Source organism: Malus sylvestris, chromosome 10 (assembly GCF_916048215.2).
Source record: "Malus sylvestris chromosome 10, drMalSylv7.2, whole genome shotgun sequence".
NCBI lineage: Eukaryota > Viridiplantae > Streptophyta > Magnoliopsida > Rosales > Rosaceae > Malus > Malus sylvestris.
This window is the reverse complement of record NC_062269.1, coordinates 7,569,946-7,586,087: the sequence shown is the minus strand read 5'-3', so window position 1 is coordinate 7,586,087 and position 16,142 is coordinate 7,569,946. Positions and strand designations below refer to the sequence as shown.

At 38.4% G+C, this 16,142-nt stretch overlaps 4 protein-coding genes and 1 long non-coding RNA gene across 7 annotated transcripts in view; 2 read left to right on the top strand and 3 right to left on the bottom strand.

Annotated features, from left to right (window-relative positions):
* Positions 1–16,142, top strand: part of LOC126584933 (uncharacterized) — a 70,471-nt gene that overhangs the window by 24,145 nt on the left and 30,184 nt on the right. The gene's annotated exons all lie outside the window — the stretch shown is intronic.
* Positions 4,386–5,081, bottom strand: LOC126584929 (auxin-induced protein 15A-like). The gene has a single exon (XM_050249304.1). The coding sequence runs from the start codon at positions 4,974–4,976 to the stop codon at positions 4,701–4,703; it is 276 nt and encodes a 91-aa protein (XP_050105261.1). The 5' UTR covers positions 4,977–5,081; the 3' UTR covers positions 4,386–4,700.
* The window catches only part of LOC126584928 (auxin-induced protein 15A-like), a 61,004-nt gene continuing 49,247 nt past the window's right edge, over positions 4,386–16,142 (bottom strand). The window contains exon 3 of one of the 2 annotated variants that reach the window (XM_050249301.1): positions 4,386–4,443. The gene's annotated coding sequence lies outside the window, so the exon portion shown is untranslated. Of the gene's footprint in view, positions 4,444–11,275; positions 11,303–16,142 lie in introns of those variants that run through there. The other variant, XM_050249302.1, reaches the window with a different exon arrangement.
* The window catches only part of LOC126584927 (auxin-induced protein 15A-like), a 43,790-nt gene continuing 32,033 nt past the window's right edge, over positions 4,386–16,142 (bottom strand). Inside the window, exon 3 of the mRNA XM_050249300.1 lies at positions 4,386–4,443. The gene's annotated coding sequence lies outside the window, so the exon portion shown is untranslated. The remainder of the gene's footprint in view (positions 4,444–16,142) is intronic.
* On the top strand, positions 6,510–7,218 carry LOC126584922 (auxin-responsive protein SAUR21-like). The gene has a single exon (XM_050249294.1). The coding sequence runs from the start codon at positions 6,550–6,552 to the stop codon at positions 6,853–6,855; it is 306 nt and encodes a 101-aa protein (XP_050105251.1). The 5' UTR covers positions 6,510–6,549; the 3' UTR covers positions 6,856–7,218.

Sequence of the window (16,142 nt, the reverse complement as noted above, 5' to 3'; positions counted from 1 at the left end):
CGATTCCAAGAAAGTATCGGAGTCTGCCAAGATCTTTGATTGAGAAGGTTGAATGTAAGGTGGCTTTGAGAGCAGTTATTTCTTCTGGATTATCTCTTATGACAATAAGATCATCAACATAAACAAGTACCACCAATCTTCCATGCGTACCAATCCTAGTGAACATTGAAGAATCTGCATTGCTTCGTTTAAAACCGGATGACATAAGGACAGAGCTCAGTTTTGAGTACCAAGCCCTTGGAGATTGCTTGAGACCCTAAATGGCCTTGTGAAGCTTGCAGACTATTCCTTGTTCCTTCTCTCGTTCATGACCAGGTGGTAGGTGCATGTACACCTCTTCTTCTAACTCCCCATGTAGGAAAGCGGTTTTTACATCCATTTGATGTAGAGACCAGTGTGAATTGATAGCCACCGAAAGAAGCACTCTAACTGTGTTCATCTTTGCCACCGGGGCAAAAGTTTCTTTGTAATCTACCCCGAAGGTTTGCGTGAAGCCTCTTGCAACTAACCTTGCCTTGTGCCGCTGTATGGTTCCATCTGAGTGAAATTTTGTCTTGTAAATCCATCTTGCCCCAACCACACGTTTATCTTTTGGCAGAGAAACAATGCTCCAAGTTTTATTTTCATCGAGTGCCTTCAGTTCTTCAAGCATGGCACGCCTCCATACAGGAGATTGGTTTGCCTCTTTGAAGGATCGAGGCTCAGAGTTTTGAGATAACTTAGTAACAAAGGTTGCATGAGATGGGGAGATCTTGCTGTGGTAAACCATTTGTCCAATAGGATATCTAGGCGTGTAGATTTCAAAATCATCAAGCCTGGCTGGAGGTTGTCTGTTTCGAGAAGGATTCCTTCGTGGAGGAGGAGGTTGTTCAAGTTGGGGCTCACTCCTTTCGTGGAGGACTTCTTCATCATTTGCTTCCATATTTTCAGGAGTTGGCTCTATCTCAACAGCTTCATTGTGCGGTGTTGACAGCCTTGGATCATCAAGGAAGAGAGGAGTGGGAAACACTTCATATGAGAGCTCCCCCTGAGGTTCATCATCATGCTTCTGAAAGAAGGAGTATGTCTCATCAAAACGTACATCCCTGGATACAAACATCTTTCTGGTCTTAGAATCATAGCATTTGTATCCCTTTTGGGAAGTTGAGTAGCCTACGAATGCACACGTGATAGCCCTTGGATCAAGTTTATCTCTGTGAATAGTTTGAATGTGCACATAGCATACACATCCAAACACACGGAGATGACTTATGTCAATATCTCTCCCCTTGAGAATTTGGTAAGGAGATTTAAACTTCATGATTCTGCTAGGAAGGCGATTGATGATGTATGCAGCGGTTTGTATTCCTTTCTGAAATGCCATTTTGTTGTGGCGTTCCTACACAACTTTTTTGTTGCAAAATTCCATGCTCACTTAAGTAAGTTGTCATGATTTTGGAAGTGTACTCAGAGCCATTATCAGACCTTAAGATGCCAATATTAGAGTTAAAATGATTTTGAACTAAGTTATGAAAATTTTTGAAACACTGGAAAGCTTCGTGCTTGAATTTAAGTAAATACACAAAGGTAGTTCTAGAGAAATCATCAATGAAAGATATATAGAATCTGTAACGATCAAAAGACTCTAAGGTTGCAGGTCCCCAAATGTCGGAATGGACAATTTCAAAAGCTTTGGTAGTTATAGAGAGAGAATGAGGAAAGGGTAACCTGGTAAACTTAGATTTGTGACAAACTTCACAATCTAGGATCTCTTTACAGAAACTAGGAAAAATAAAAGACATAACATGTGAAGAAGGGTGAGCTAATCTCATGTGCCACAGCTGCTCCTTATTTACTGTGTTTGAGTTTACGTAGAAACTCTTTGGAAAACTTGAAGAGAAGTTGACATAGTACAGGCCATTGAGGAAGAAACCTTTACCAATCGTTTCCTTCGAAACTCGATCCTGGAAAATCACACAGTGAGTGGAAAAAATTGCAAGACAATTGAGCAATTGTGTTATTCTTCCTACTGACAGCAGTTTGAAAGGAAAAGAAGGGACATGCATGACAAGGGATTCTTTTTTACTTGAGAAGATTTTGAGTTTCCCTATGCCTACTATACGAACCTTGGTGCCATTAGCTACGGAGACAAAAGAAGGAGTGGAGAAGTTTTGAAAATCATTTAGTAAAGATGCATCGTTAGTCATGTGATTAGAAGCTCCTGAGTCGACTATCCAAAAATCACGACTACTACTAAGATCCAATGCAGTGGAAATAGTTGCAACAATACCTGGCACGTCATTTTGTGACACTGAGCTTGATTGTTCGAGGAAGCCAGCAAACTTGCCGAGCATGGCTGAGGGACTTTCATGATTTTTTGTTCCTTGTTTCTGTTGCAAGAAGTTAGCAAACTCATTTATGAGAGTAATGGGACTAGAAGAAGAGTTCATCACATTATTGGAGGCATTGTCGCAAACAAGGTTTCCTCTAGGAGTGTAGGCAGGCTTCATTTGGTTTCTTGGTGCTCTTCCATCATCGTTGAACTTGGGTTTAAGTTCTGGATGAAGAATCCAGCACTTTTCTTTTATGTGTCCAACGCCTGGACGACCTATCTTCACACAGTGAGAACACTTTAAGTCTGGTCGTTTTCCCTTGTATGGTCTGGAAAAGGTGAAAGCTCTCGCTTCTGATGGCCTAAGATCTGATTCTCCAACGACCACGTCTGCATTCATAACCTTCTTTCTTATTTCTTCGCGTTGAATAACATTGCAGACCATCTGGAAGATGGGAAGTTCAGGTGTCATCAAGAGATGGCTTTTAAGGTCTTCATACTCTGGTCCAATGCTGGCAAGCAACTGGAACACCTTGTCTTCTTCAGCACGCTTTAAAAGAATGGTTGTATCCGTGGTATGAGGTCTGTAGAGATTCAATTCATTCCATTTGGCCTTCAGGTTGCCAAGATGTTGAACAAAGGAAAGATTTCCCTGTTGTAATTCTGTAAGATCTTTCTTCAGCTGGAAGACTCGCGTAGCATTGTTTAGATCTCCATACATGTCTCGTACAGAATTCCAAAGGTGGTGAGATGACACTGAATAACTGAAAATCTCAGCCATCTTTGGTTCCATAGAATTTAACAGCCAAGACATGATAAGTTGATCTTGGGACACCCATGCTGCATAATCTGGTGAAGTTGTTTCGGGCATGATATCATCCTTTTGAATGAACGGGAGCTTTCCACGTCCTCCAAGAGCGAGAGAAATAGCTCGTGACCAGGGCAAATAGTTGAATTCGTTTATGAGCACAGAGCTCAAACGTTGAATTGGGTTGGTATCCATGGTTTCGTTTTTTGAGATTTTCTCTGATGGTGTTGCCATAATGGCTTAACTGGTTTGGATTTGGTAGGATTTCAGAAGAACACAGATGCAGGTCCAAGAGGGATCACTGCTCTGATACCATATAGAAAAACTTAATGTATATTTCATGTATCAAACAGTTACAAGTTCATACATAAATAGGAGAAGAAACGGGAAAGAGAGTGAAGAACAAAAGGTATGGGACAATGGCAGCTAAGCAAGCTTTACAGCCACACCACTCTCTCTAACTTAAGCCACTAACAAGCTTTACAACCACTAACAAGCTTTACACTGATGAGGGAATAACAAACAGCTAATAGTAGCACTAAGACTAGCTGAATGCAAGTTGAGCTGTTATCCATCAAAGCTAGATAAAGCTTGCATTATTCTTCCAACTGTATTAGGTTTAAAGACTGATATTCAATACAAACGGCTTCGGTCCCTAGTTCTTTTGGCTGAATCACCAATTATGTGATTCCACTGTCCATGAGAGATTTAACACAAGTGAGTACTGAATTAGCTAGCCAAACACCTATGGCTCCCATAAAGGGAAATCTTTTAATGCGTACAGATTCCACTGTCCACACACAAAATCAAGTTAGAACATTCGTATGTACAGGTACCATTTATTCGAGTAATCAGATCAATTTTGGGGAAGGTAAGAGTTGTAGTTCTTGACACGGGCAAAAATTAAGTAGCTAGGCTGATCTCTTGCAGTAAAGAACCTGCTTGAGATTATATCTTTGTATGCTAATATCTGTATTGTTGAAAATTTCTGATCAGGCTAATAAGTAATTTGGGGCATATTCAATGCACACATTGGTATTTTCATGGAAATTTCAGCAGGGATTAGTGCTATTCTGGGTGCATCCAATGCTTGTTATATTTAAAACTTTATCCGTACAATAGTCCATTCTTAACATGTTTTTAAATCTGCCTATGATGTTTACTTGTATTACTTTGTCTGTCAATATTCCAGTAATTAGTCCCTTGTGTATAAATTTATCGTCCGTTCAAAACTTGATTGAAGAAGATAGCAAATAAAATGAAAGGTAAATCATGAAACTGTAAAAACGTTGTATTGTAATGAAATATTCTAATCTCAGTTTTCCTTGCAGGACAGCTGTGTACATTCAGTTGAGAATAACTATTCTTGAAAAATTGTGTCAGTGAGTTTATGTCCGCTAGGCTGGCCATTTTCCTCTCAGCTCGTAAGCGGTTTGACGTTGATGTCCTCTTCCATCATGATGATTCACTGGATGATCAATCAATCGAACCTCCTTCAAGTGAGCCAGAAAGCGATTAAAATTGCAACTGCTTTTACAGCTGTTGGTGTCAAAATCGTGTCGACGTATATGTAGCTAGCCTCTACTTATACACCAAAGCTGAGGTGAGACCAAGGAAGGTGTCTACACTGCAGGGGATTGTGATTCCCCCCATTGGATGATCATATCCAAATTCATCTTCAGATAGACTTAACAGATCTTGGAATGAAGGTTGGTTGAAGTAGGACACCGGAATAATAAACCGCTTCTTCTGGCTCTCCCCAACGTAGATCGCAAGATAGCCTTTTGGAACATCCAATGACTTTGAAGAAACTTGACTTTTCTTGGCATGTAAAATACCAGGTAATCGGAAACCCATGGTTTTAAAATTTCTCTGTAAAAAGGAACAATAAAGAGTTCAGATGAATTTCAGTACAGAAAGAGCTTTGATAAGATATGCATGGGAGTAGAAGACTTGTGTTGGTTTGCTCCTGAACCTTGCATGATGTATGCATATATAGCCAAAGTGGTATGCGGCGAGCCATCAGTTACCTAAAATGATTGGTGATGACGCACCGGGATGGACCCAAGCGAGAGATAGTTTGCTCATAGAAAATCACATGGACTTGTCTACAAGATATCATAAACATTTCACGAGTCAATGACTGAACGAAAGCAACCCAATGTCCTACCTCTCTTAATTGATGGCCTATAAAAAATCGGAGACATGCTTGAGACAAGAATTTTTCCCGTGGTGCTATTTCAACAGTTTTAGCATATAAAATGTGAGGTCTACAAAATAATCTGTACAAGTTGGAGAGAGTGGTCTGGAGGCAATTGAATGCGAATTGTCAAGTGACCCAGCTTAAGCATTTAAACGTTCACAGGGCTATGATTTCCCATTTTTCAAGGACATCATTTACGGAAAAAAATACAATTGGTGAACGACCATGGCGGAGCCAAGTGATAGTCATTTTCTCATGGAAAATCACATGGACTTGTCTTTCCAACTAATCAAGAAAAATGTATGAGCAGAAATGAAGAATCACAATACCCAACAGCTACATCTCTTAATAACTGCTCAAACTGAAAACGTATTGAAACTAAAATAAAACAGAATGTCCTACTCATGTTCAGAAGGTATGCTGGCAAGATCAGTCGTAATCCTAACAATCAACATAATGTTATAAGAAAGTTTGAGTGAGTGGTCTGAAGGAAATTGAATGGGATTGAAAAAAATAATACTTCTAAAGACAGAAGCATTTGCAACTTCACTTGCCTGTCTTCAAATTCATATACTTTTCTCTGAGTGGTGATCATTGAGGGACCATGATGGTACCATGAGAGAGATTAGTTCATGGAAAATCATATGAACTTGTCTCAAAGTTAAAACAAACGATGCCATACTATATATGTGGAAGAATAGATACATGACTAGTATAAAATCAGAAACATGCAGAAAACAGGCATTTTCTTGCAGGTTGCTAGTTGAACATACTATATATGTGGACCCAATACAAATTGATTTGTTGTTGAAGTACTATATCCAAACTGAAACGAAATTGAGTGGCTATAGATATCAGCATTTAGAAGTTCACATGGCTCTGTCTTCCAATTCATCACAAACCTTGGTAGTGATGGAGGCTCCACATATTTTGGCTAAATGCTTGATTAATTTGAAGACAGAACCATGTGATCCCTGATGAGCTCTTATTCCCTTCTATACCCCATCCAGATTGTCATTGTCTTTACCATATATTTTTCCTCTAGTAGAAGATATTACACAATACTTTTCATCTATATATACCATATGAATGGGATGATGACCTCCAAATTAAATTTTCAAGTTCTCAAGTATACAGCTTTCTTGTTTTGCACTTACAAGTTCATTGAGATCCTCTTCAAGGTCTTATAAACTTTATTGCTAGTCTTTCCTCCAAAGACTTACAACAATGGGGTTCCGTCTGCCTGCTGTAATTCCGGCTAAGAAACTTTTTCGACGGTCTTTTTCAAATTCAAGTCAAGGAGCTTCATATAATTTAGCAGATGTCCCTAAAGGTTATTTTGCAGTTTATGTTGGTGAGAGTGAGAAGCACCGATTTGTGGTTCCCATATCTTTCCTCTGCCAGCCTGCATTTCAACACTTGCTAAGTGAAGCTGAAGAAGAATTTGGATTTGATCATCCAATGGGCGGTCTAACAATTCCCTGCGGACAAGATGCTTTCCTTGATCTCATATCTCGCTTGAGTGCAGTATGATACGGTAGTGGATTGTGGAGAGCAATTACACGAACTGTGTGATTGTTACAATTTTGTAAACCAAAAAAATTCCAGATTTTGTACATTTTTTTTCGATCGAGGAGGGAGACACATACTGTTCCCCTTGAATCAGATTAGGTAAATGCCTAAATGGAGACTAGCAATATTCATAGCTTATTACATTACAATATAGAAAGCATCCCTTTAAATTATATGACCAGGTGTGTTGCTGCTGCTTGTTGTCATCTGCTGTTAATGACCAACAAGACATTTCTCGGTCGTGTGATGAAATGTTGGATTTTTCTTTCATAAAAAAGAGAAGGAAAAAAAGACATAACCTACAATCTTGGATTTATTTCTTCAGATTCTCTTGTGATGAGTTTCCCACTAGGATCCTTTTTAACAGTTAAAAGAAGGGAACTTTAACGAAAAGCACCTGGTACTGTTCACTTTAACGAAAAATCACATTTTTACACTAAAAAGTCAATCCTGGTACTATTCACTTTACCCTTTATTTTGTCCTTATCATTAAAACTCAAAGTTTTCAAGCCCTTTTCATTAGTTTTTCTTTAAAAGAATGCTTATATGTTAAGTAGTAGTCCTTTTTTACAGTTATGAGTATAATTCTCCTCCATATATCCAATTGCAACTCCAACTTTTTTTGATACTTGATGTAGGAGATGTATGAGAGTCACCATACAAAACAGAAGAATAAGAGAAACGTTTGACCTTCAATAAGACTGATGCTAAATTAAGTGTATGAGCACCATAAGTCCACATTTAGTGGTGTCAGCGGATGATGTTGATGCAGCGCTAATCCTTCAAGCAAACAAAGCCACCCTTTAATTAGACCTCTCAGAAGACCTGTAAGATAGCCAATTCTATAAGGGGCACCGAATGTGTTGATTTAACGTAAACATGAAATTATGCTCTCAACAACAAAGTACACTATTTTACTGTAGTCTCTAGCTTTTAAAAGCAAACGCTGCGTGACTCACTAGCCGTGGAAATGGCTGTACCATTTCTGCTCAGGCCAATATGATTGAAAAGATGAAATATGCCCCTAGACTTGGCTACAACTATGAAACACGTAGTATCAAAATCTTCTTGGGGTTAGTTTGCTGCGGGGAAAACACTCATTGAACCATTTTCTGATTAATCAAGAGGTACATATGTTGTAATTAGTACCTCCCCCCCCCCCCCCCCCCCCCTTCTTCTCCCATTTCATCATTTTGTGGTTAGCTTCCCTATTCTTCTTGTTGGTTATATGTCATGGTTTATGGCGTTCACACTTCTTCACAACCAAATTCCTTGTTGAAAACCGCAGTATTTAGTCAACATACAATTCGGGGTTGCACATCAGCTGGGGGGTCGCACCAGGTTCAGATTTAGCAGCACACTGCTCAAGCAGCGATTCAGGATTGCGCTGGAAACGATGAGCTTTTGTGGAAGCTTGTGTCCTTTAGAACTAAAGGTGAAATGTGGTGCTCATGCACTTAATGTTACTAAATAATTTTGAAAGGTTTAACTTATTTTACATTTCTGAATGTTGTAGGAAATTCTCAGTTTCATCATATACATCAAGTAATTAACAAGGAGTCACAATTACTTCAAAAAGGGTGTGCTTAGTCGAGATTTCTAGTAGTATACACATTAGCATAACAATAGCTATTTAAAGAGATTCTAATGGAAACTCAACCATGAAAATCTGAAGAAGAAATTTATTCAAGATTTTGCTACCTCTAGAACTAGAACAAAACGAGATACCAAAATGGGGCAAAACGTCCAAACCAACCTTGTTTCTCGTTGTGACGCCCCAATCCCGAGATACGCCCGAAATCGACACGTGACGGTAGATTGTAGGGGGATGCCAGGAAATACAAACTAAAATACTGAACTGAAAATAACAATAATCACATCTTTTTAAGGAAAAATATAGGGGTAACCTAACACTCCAAATTCTCTGAACTCTTCTGCTACCCCAAAGCTCCTTGTATCTACTAAAACCTGCACAATCGCCCTTACACCATGGGAATGGTGCACCAGGCAAACAACAACCCATATAAGCCGTGAAGCTCATGTGAGTGACAATAATTCTACGTATGTGACACTATTAAAAACCAACCATTGATTCGGTTTATAAACATCAAATATAAAATCATATTTTATGAAATCATAATCAAGTCACTGAAAATCCCGAAGGAATCACCCATACATCCAACGGCTCGTCTAAAACAAGTCACAAAAGCTCACAACCATAAACTCATAGTCTCATACAACACAAGGAAAAGTAGGGCTAGAGCGACACAATTCGGCCGAAGCTTACGTCTTTGAAGCTATCTCAATCCAAACTCAATCCAAAGAATCAACAAAGCAATTAATCGGGTTTTGGACCTCTCAACGGAACCATAATACCAACGGGATTCTGGACCACTCAATGAGTAGAGCAAGTTTTATACCTGTGGCCAAGTCCAATTTGGTCGGGATTAGCCCCAATTTGGCTCGCACTTGTCGAAAACCCTAAGGTGGGTGGCTTCGATCTATCACCTCCGATGCTCCGCCGCCCGTATAGTTGTTTGGTCTTTGTTCCAGGCCTCAATAGAGAAGTGTTTTGGTGGTGGTGATTGAAAAAAATCGTTTCACAAATGGTGGATCTTGGCAAGGTTTCCCACGGCACCCACGGTGGATTTTTCACCAGGGTACAACTAAATTTCTACTGATTTTGGGTGGAAATGGTAGAGGGGAGGTTGTGGAAAAGGTTGCAGGTGGTCGATGGTTGAATTTCACTTGAAAAAAAATGGTGGAAGTGGCCGGAATTACACCGGGTTGAAACCCGATGGTCGTGGGTGTACACGGGCTGAAAGGGAGATAACCCTTTCTCTCTCCTCTTCTAATTGGTGCTTTCTTTTCTCCTCTTTTCTGATTGGTCATTTGATCTTTTAACTTGCTTGGTCCCTTCAACAACACATACCTGATTGGGCCAAAATAAGACCTCTGATAATTCCCATATAGTGGGAATATAATTAATTCAAAACTACCTATAGTTTAGTAAAATGATTTCAAACGTCCGTAACTATATCGTTATAATCCGGACTCACAAATGGCTTTTGTCTATGCGTTTGTGGTTCAAAATCTATATGAAAACATTAATTGTGACTTCAAAAGGTTAACGAATTTTAAAGAGTAATTACGAAGATTCAAACCCGATAATTATTCGATTTAATTCCTAAAATTTACGGAATTAAAGATTAACTAAAAAAAATTGTAACCTAAAATACAAAATTTAATAACGGAAATACATAGTTAGTAGTGAAATTCCAGGGACGGGATTTCACACTCATAACAACTACGTATCTTTTTCTTTTCCTTTTTTTTTTCTGGCAGAAACATAGTTCAATCATTCGACTTTTATTGATACTTGATGTAGGAGATGTATAAGAGTCACCATACAAAACAGAAGAATGAAAGAAACGTTGAACCTTCAGTAAGCCCGTCTGTTTTTTAATTAGCTAGGGAATTATCTAAAAGGTGGGATATATTGTCAGTCAGTTTTAGTTACATCTATACAGCTGCTGATAGTGGACATCGTGCTTCTCTAATAAGATGGACATATTGACTCAGGAGCTTCCAAACGGCTTCGGTCCCTAGTTTTTTTGGCTTAATCATCAATCATGTGATCTAATCCCGAAGAGAATTAACACAAGTGAGAACTGAATTAGGTAGCCAAACACCTGTAGCTCCCATAAAGGGAAATTTTTTAATACGCACAGAGTCCATTTATGCGAGTAATCAGACCAATTTCTGGGAAGGTAAGAATCGTAGTTGTTGAAACTGGCAAAAAATTAGGCTGATCTCTTGCAGTAAAGAGCCTGCTTGAGACTCTATCTTTGCTATGCTATTATCTGTATAGTTGAAACTTTTTGACCAGGCTAGTAAGTAATATAATCATATAAAGATTTGGAAATCTTGGGAGACTAGCATGGTTAATACGTTTGGTGCATGTCTTAGGGATTTTCCTGAATAGGTTTTTAATGTCAACCAAAAGAAAACTCCTATGAAATAGAATAATGTATTAAAATGTTCGCATTGATATTTTTGTGAGAATTTAAGCATGGACTAGTGCTATTTAATTTGGGGCATATTCAATGCACACATTGGTATTTTCATGGTAATTTCAGCAGGGATTAGTGCTATTCTGGGTGCATCCAATGCTTGTTTTATTTAAAACGTTATCCGTACAATAGTCCATTCTTAACATGTTTTAAAATCTGCCTAAGATGTTTACTTGCATTACTTCGTCTGTCAATATTCCAGTAATTAGTCCCTTGTGTGTAAATTTATCGTCTGTTCATAACTTGATTGAAAGAAGATGGCAAATAAAATGAAAAGTAGATCATAAAACTGTGAAAACGTTGTACTGTAATGAAATATTCTAATCTCAGTTTTCCTTGCTGGACAACTATGTACATTCAGTTGACAATAACTACTCTTGAAAAATTGTGTCGGTGAGTTTATGTCCACTAGGCTGGCCATTTTCCTCTCAGCTCATAAGGGTTTTGACTTTGATGTTGTCTTCCATCACGAAGATTCATTGGACTATCAATCAATTGAACCTCCTTCAAGTGAGCCAAAAAGCGATTAAAATTGCCAAGTGCTCCTAATGCCGTTGGTGTCAAATCGTGTTGACATATATGTAGGCTCTACATATATCCCAAAGCTGAGGTGAGACCAAGGAAGGTGCCTTCACTGCAGGGGATTGTGATAACACCCATTGGATGATCGTATCCAAATTCATCTTCAGCTAGGCTTAACAAATCTTGGAATGAAGGTTGGTTCAAGTAGGACACCGGAATAATAAACCGCTTCTTCTGGCTCTCCCCAACGTAGATGGCAAGATAGCCTTTGGAACATCCAATGACTTTGAAGAAACTTGATTTTTCTTGGCATGTACAATACCATGAAATTGGAAACCCATGGTTTTAAAATTTCTGTAAAAAGGAACAATAAAGAGTTCAAATGAATTTCAGGACAGAAAGTGCTTTGATAAGATATGCTTGGGAGTAGAAGACTTGTGTTGGTTTTCTCTTTAATTAACCTTGGATGATATGTGCATATATAGCTAAAGCGGTATGCTGCAAGCGGTTGGTTACCTAAAATGATTGGTGATGAAGCACTGGGATGGACCCAAGTGTGAGAGAGTTTGCTGTTGGAAAATCACATGGACTTGTCTACAAGTTATCAACAACACTTCATGAGTCGATGACCAAACAAATGCAACCCAGTGTCCTGCCTCTCGTAGTTGATGGCCTATAAAAAATCGGAGACATGCTTGAGACAAGAAAATTTCCCTTGGTACTATTTCAACAGTTTTAGCATATAAAATATGAGGACTTGATCTCTTTGGTTAGGATATAGGTACGAAAAATTGATACGTTGGTCTACAAAATAATGTGTACAAGTTGGAGAGAGTGGTCTGGAGGCAATTGAATGCGGATTGGCCAGAGACCCAGCTGCTCAAGCAATTATGTTCACATGGCTATGTGTTCCAATTTTTCAAGGACATCAGTTACGGAAAATAAAAATGATTAGTGAAGGATCGTGGCAGAGCCAAGTGCGAGTTTTCTCATGGAAAATCACATGGACTTGTCTTTCCAACTAATCAAGAAAAATATATGAGCAGAAATGAAGAAAAATAAATTCTAATTAAAGGCAGAAGCATTTGCAAGTTCACATGGCTCTGTCTTCAAATTTATCATCTCGTCAAAATACATTGGTGGTGATTGAGACTATATATCTGTTGAAGTACTGCATTCAGTCCAGCAATATTTCACCTAAAATATTGAAGTTGAGGTGGAAAACAGCACCATGTGATCAGTGTCCCTTCTATGCCCTATCAAGATGGTCTTAATCGTCACCACATATTTCTTTCAACAGAGGACAATTCCTACATAAAACTATTAACTATATATATTTCATGAGACTTCGATTGCCTTCCATTCAAGTCTCTGAATATTCTCAACTCTTCTCTTCTTCTTGCTCCAATAAACTTCCACCGGGGACATTTCTCTAGAGACATAAACCATGGGTTTCCGTCGTCCAGGTGTAACTCATGCAAAGAAAATTCTTCGGCAGTCATTTTCAATTCAAGTCTAGGAGGTTCATATAATGTAGCAGATGTCCCAAAAGGTTATTTAGCGGTTTATGTTGGGGAGAACGAGAGACAGCAGTTTATCTTGCTAAGTGATGCTGAACAAGAATTTGGATTTGATCATCCAATGGGTGGTCTAACAATTCCCTGCAGACAAGATATCTTCATTGATATTATTTCTCAGTTTTGAATACATTGTGATTACATGAGTTGCGTTACATTTTTGTAATGCAAAATTTTCAACATACTGTACAAATATTTTTCCCTTTTTGTGAGTGCAAATTGTACTTTCTGAAGGATGATGTAAATGAAGATTATAATTGTAGAGAAGGTTGTTAGCCTCTCCTGCTATGTTATCCCCATAATTGTAAATACGGAAAGTTCACATGGTATTTGAGCCTTGGTCCTTTTTCTTTCCATGGCTTCCGCAACCGCATCTTCCTTTCCCATTATCTCTACCTTGGCTTCTGTCAAACTATCTGAAACAAATTATCTTCCTTGGGAGAGTCCGGTGAAGCAATTTTAAACTGGCCAAAATTTCTGGCGTTTTGTTGATGGTTCGTATCTGTGTCCTCGTCTGGTTATCACCACCACTGCTACAGTTGCCTCCCCTGCTGCCTCTGCTGATTATGATACTTCTACGGTTCTTCCACCAGTGGTCACTACTTCTCCCAACCCTGAGTACTTTGACTCGTACCAGACTAACCACACTCGTTAGTGTGCTCTGTGCTACTCTAACAGAACCTATTATCTTCCCTTCATTCCAACTTTATTAATAAATAAGAACAATAGTTTATTAGGGACAGAACCGGGTGACTTGGCATTCTCCCTAATAAACTATTGTTATTAATAAAAGTTGGAATAAAGGGAGAGAACAGGTTCAATAAGAGTAGGCTTTCAAGAAACCTTCAGTCCAGTTGCAAAGCCAGTCACTGTTAGAGTTTTGCTTACACTTGCAGTTTAGTACAATTGATTTTTAAACCAATTAGACATAAGCCATGCCTTCCTTCATGGAGATTTAAAGGTGGATGTCTATATGCAACAACCTCCAGGGTTTGTTGATCCAACATCTCCAAGCCATGTTTGCAAGTTAGCAAAATCCCTTTATAGTCTCAAACAAGCTCTTAGAGCTTGGTTTGACAAACTATTCCAATTTCTTCTCACTCTTGGATTCAAGCAATCTTCATCAAATGCATCTTTGTTTGTTCTTAATGTACCTACTGTCACGCCCCGATCCCGACATACGTCCAGGATCGACACGTGACGTTACCAAATACTTGTATATCTGACATACCTCATCTCCGAGATATGGCAAATCACAACTCGAGAATCAAATTGCAAAGTAATTTTTCGTTTACTTTATGGCTGCATCTAACCTCCTCGTTAGATTGCCTACGTACCCTCAATAGGGATCAAGTCATTCATAGTTCACTTATCACAAAATCAGACCTTTATTCCACTAAGTTCAAGCAGAAAAGCATAGCATTCCTATAACATTTATTATAACCTGACAACATGTAATTCCTGGACTCAAGCAACATAACCAACCCCCATGAAAACATGATTTCTCTCCCATCCAACATATAAATCATTATGTCTCATCATGATATCGCAATTCGCAACATACATCATATTTAAGAACCGATGAAACACAAAACCATTCTCTAGCCGCATTAAGTAATTAATTTGGTCAAAGTAATAACAATTATTCCCATATCTTCTAAATTCATACCTTATGAAATCATAATCGAATCGTAGAAAATCCCGAAAGAGTCACTCAAACGTCCAACATCTTTTCTAACTCAATTCACAAGATTCTCAAAACCATTGACACAAATATATATAAAACTAAAGCTAGAGTGACACAGTTAGGCCAAGCCTACTTCTCCAAATAATGGGATTTTAGACTACTCCACAAAATTTAACAACCTCGGGTTCCAAACCACTCAACGGAACCAACTAAATATGATCGCCTATCAAATGTACCAAGTAAAACTAATCATCATCACCTCTAGAATGCGTATGATCCCGCATCGCAGATATACCAAGCAGAACCATAGGCATAATCTCATCGTGTAGGCAGTGATCACCCATTGCGGATATATCAAGCATGATCACCCCTGAATATATATGGTCCCCCATCATAGATACACCAAGCAGGACCACATCCTAGCTTTAGGTAGTGACCACCCACCGTGGATATACCAAGCATGATCACTCCTAGCATGCGTATGGTTCCCCATTGCGAATATACCAAGCAGAACCATATGCATAGTCTAATACCATAGGCAGTGATAACCCATCGCGGATATACCAAGCATGATCACCCCTAACAATCCCCTATCGTGGATATACCAAGCAGGACTGTATCATATAACTCTAGGTAGTGATCACCCATCACAGATATACCAAGTAGGCCTGGCAAACGGGTCGTGTCTGTCATGTTCATGTCGTTTTCGTGCAACAACTGTTATTTTAATTGGTCGTGTCACATAAATATAACTTGAAAACATTAAAACACATTTGTCGTTTAAGTACTACATATATACTCGAAAATAAGAGCCCAATAAACAAACATACATACACTTCTAGTCTATTACAAAATATTACATGTGCAAGGATATGCAAAAGGAAAGAGTTTTTGTTTTCAAGGTTGTGAAGCCTTACTCAAAAGTTTAAATCTTGCCAATGGAACTCAACCCTTGCATGTTATTCATTTTACAAAATCCTCAATTTTCATCTATCATCATGACATAAGATTTTGTGGTATCCACTAGTGTAAATATTTTAAATTGAAGATCGAATTCATTCATTGTATTCATAAAGGGTCAAGGAGTGTAGCTGTAAAAAAACATCAAAATCAAAGTTAAAATAACCATTAAATTGTGATATGTCATTGATAACTGTTGAAAAATTTTGTCCCGTTGATCTCTGAATGTTTATTTTTTGCGATTTTTGGCGTATGTGATCTTGAAGCATATATAAACAAGTTTGACGGTTAGATCGTTGAAATTAGTTTCGTAGAATGCGTATCCCATCACAACGATAGATTCACTAACACTTATAGTTTATTTATACTTTCATTGAGTAGAACATAAGATTTTGTGGTATCCACTAGTGTAAATATTTTAAATTGAAG

Coding starts and splice junctions, on each gene's coding strand:
- LOC126584922 (XM_050249294.1), top strand. CDS start 6,550: ATGGGGTTCCGTCTGCCTGCTGTAATTCCGGCTAAGAAACTTTTTCGA.
- LOC126584929 (XM_050249304.1), bottom strand. CDS start 4,976: ATGGGTTTCCGATTACCTGGTATTTTACATGCCAAGAAAAGTCAAGTT.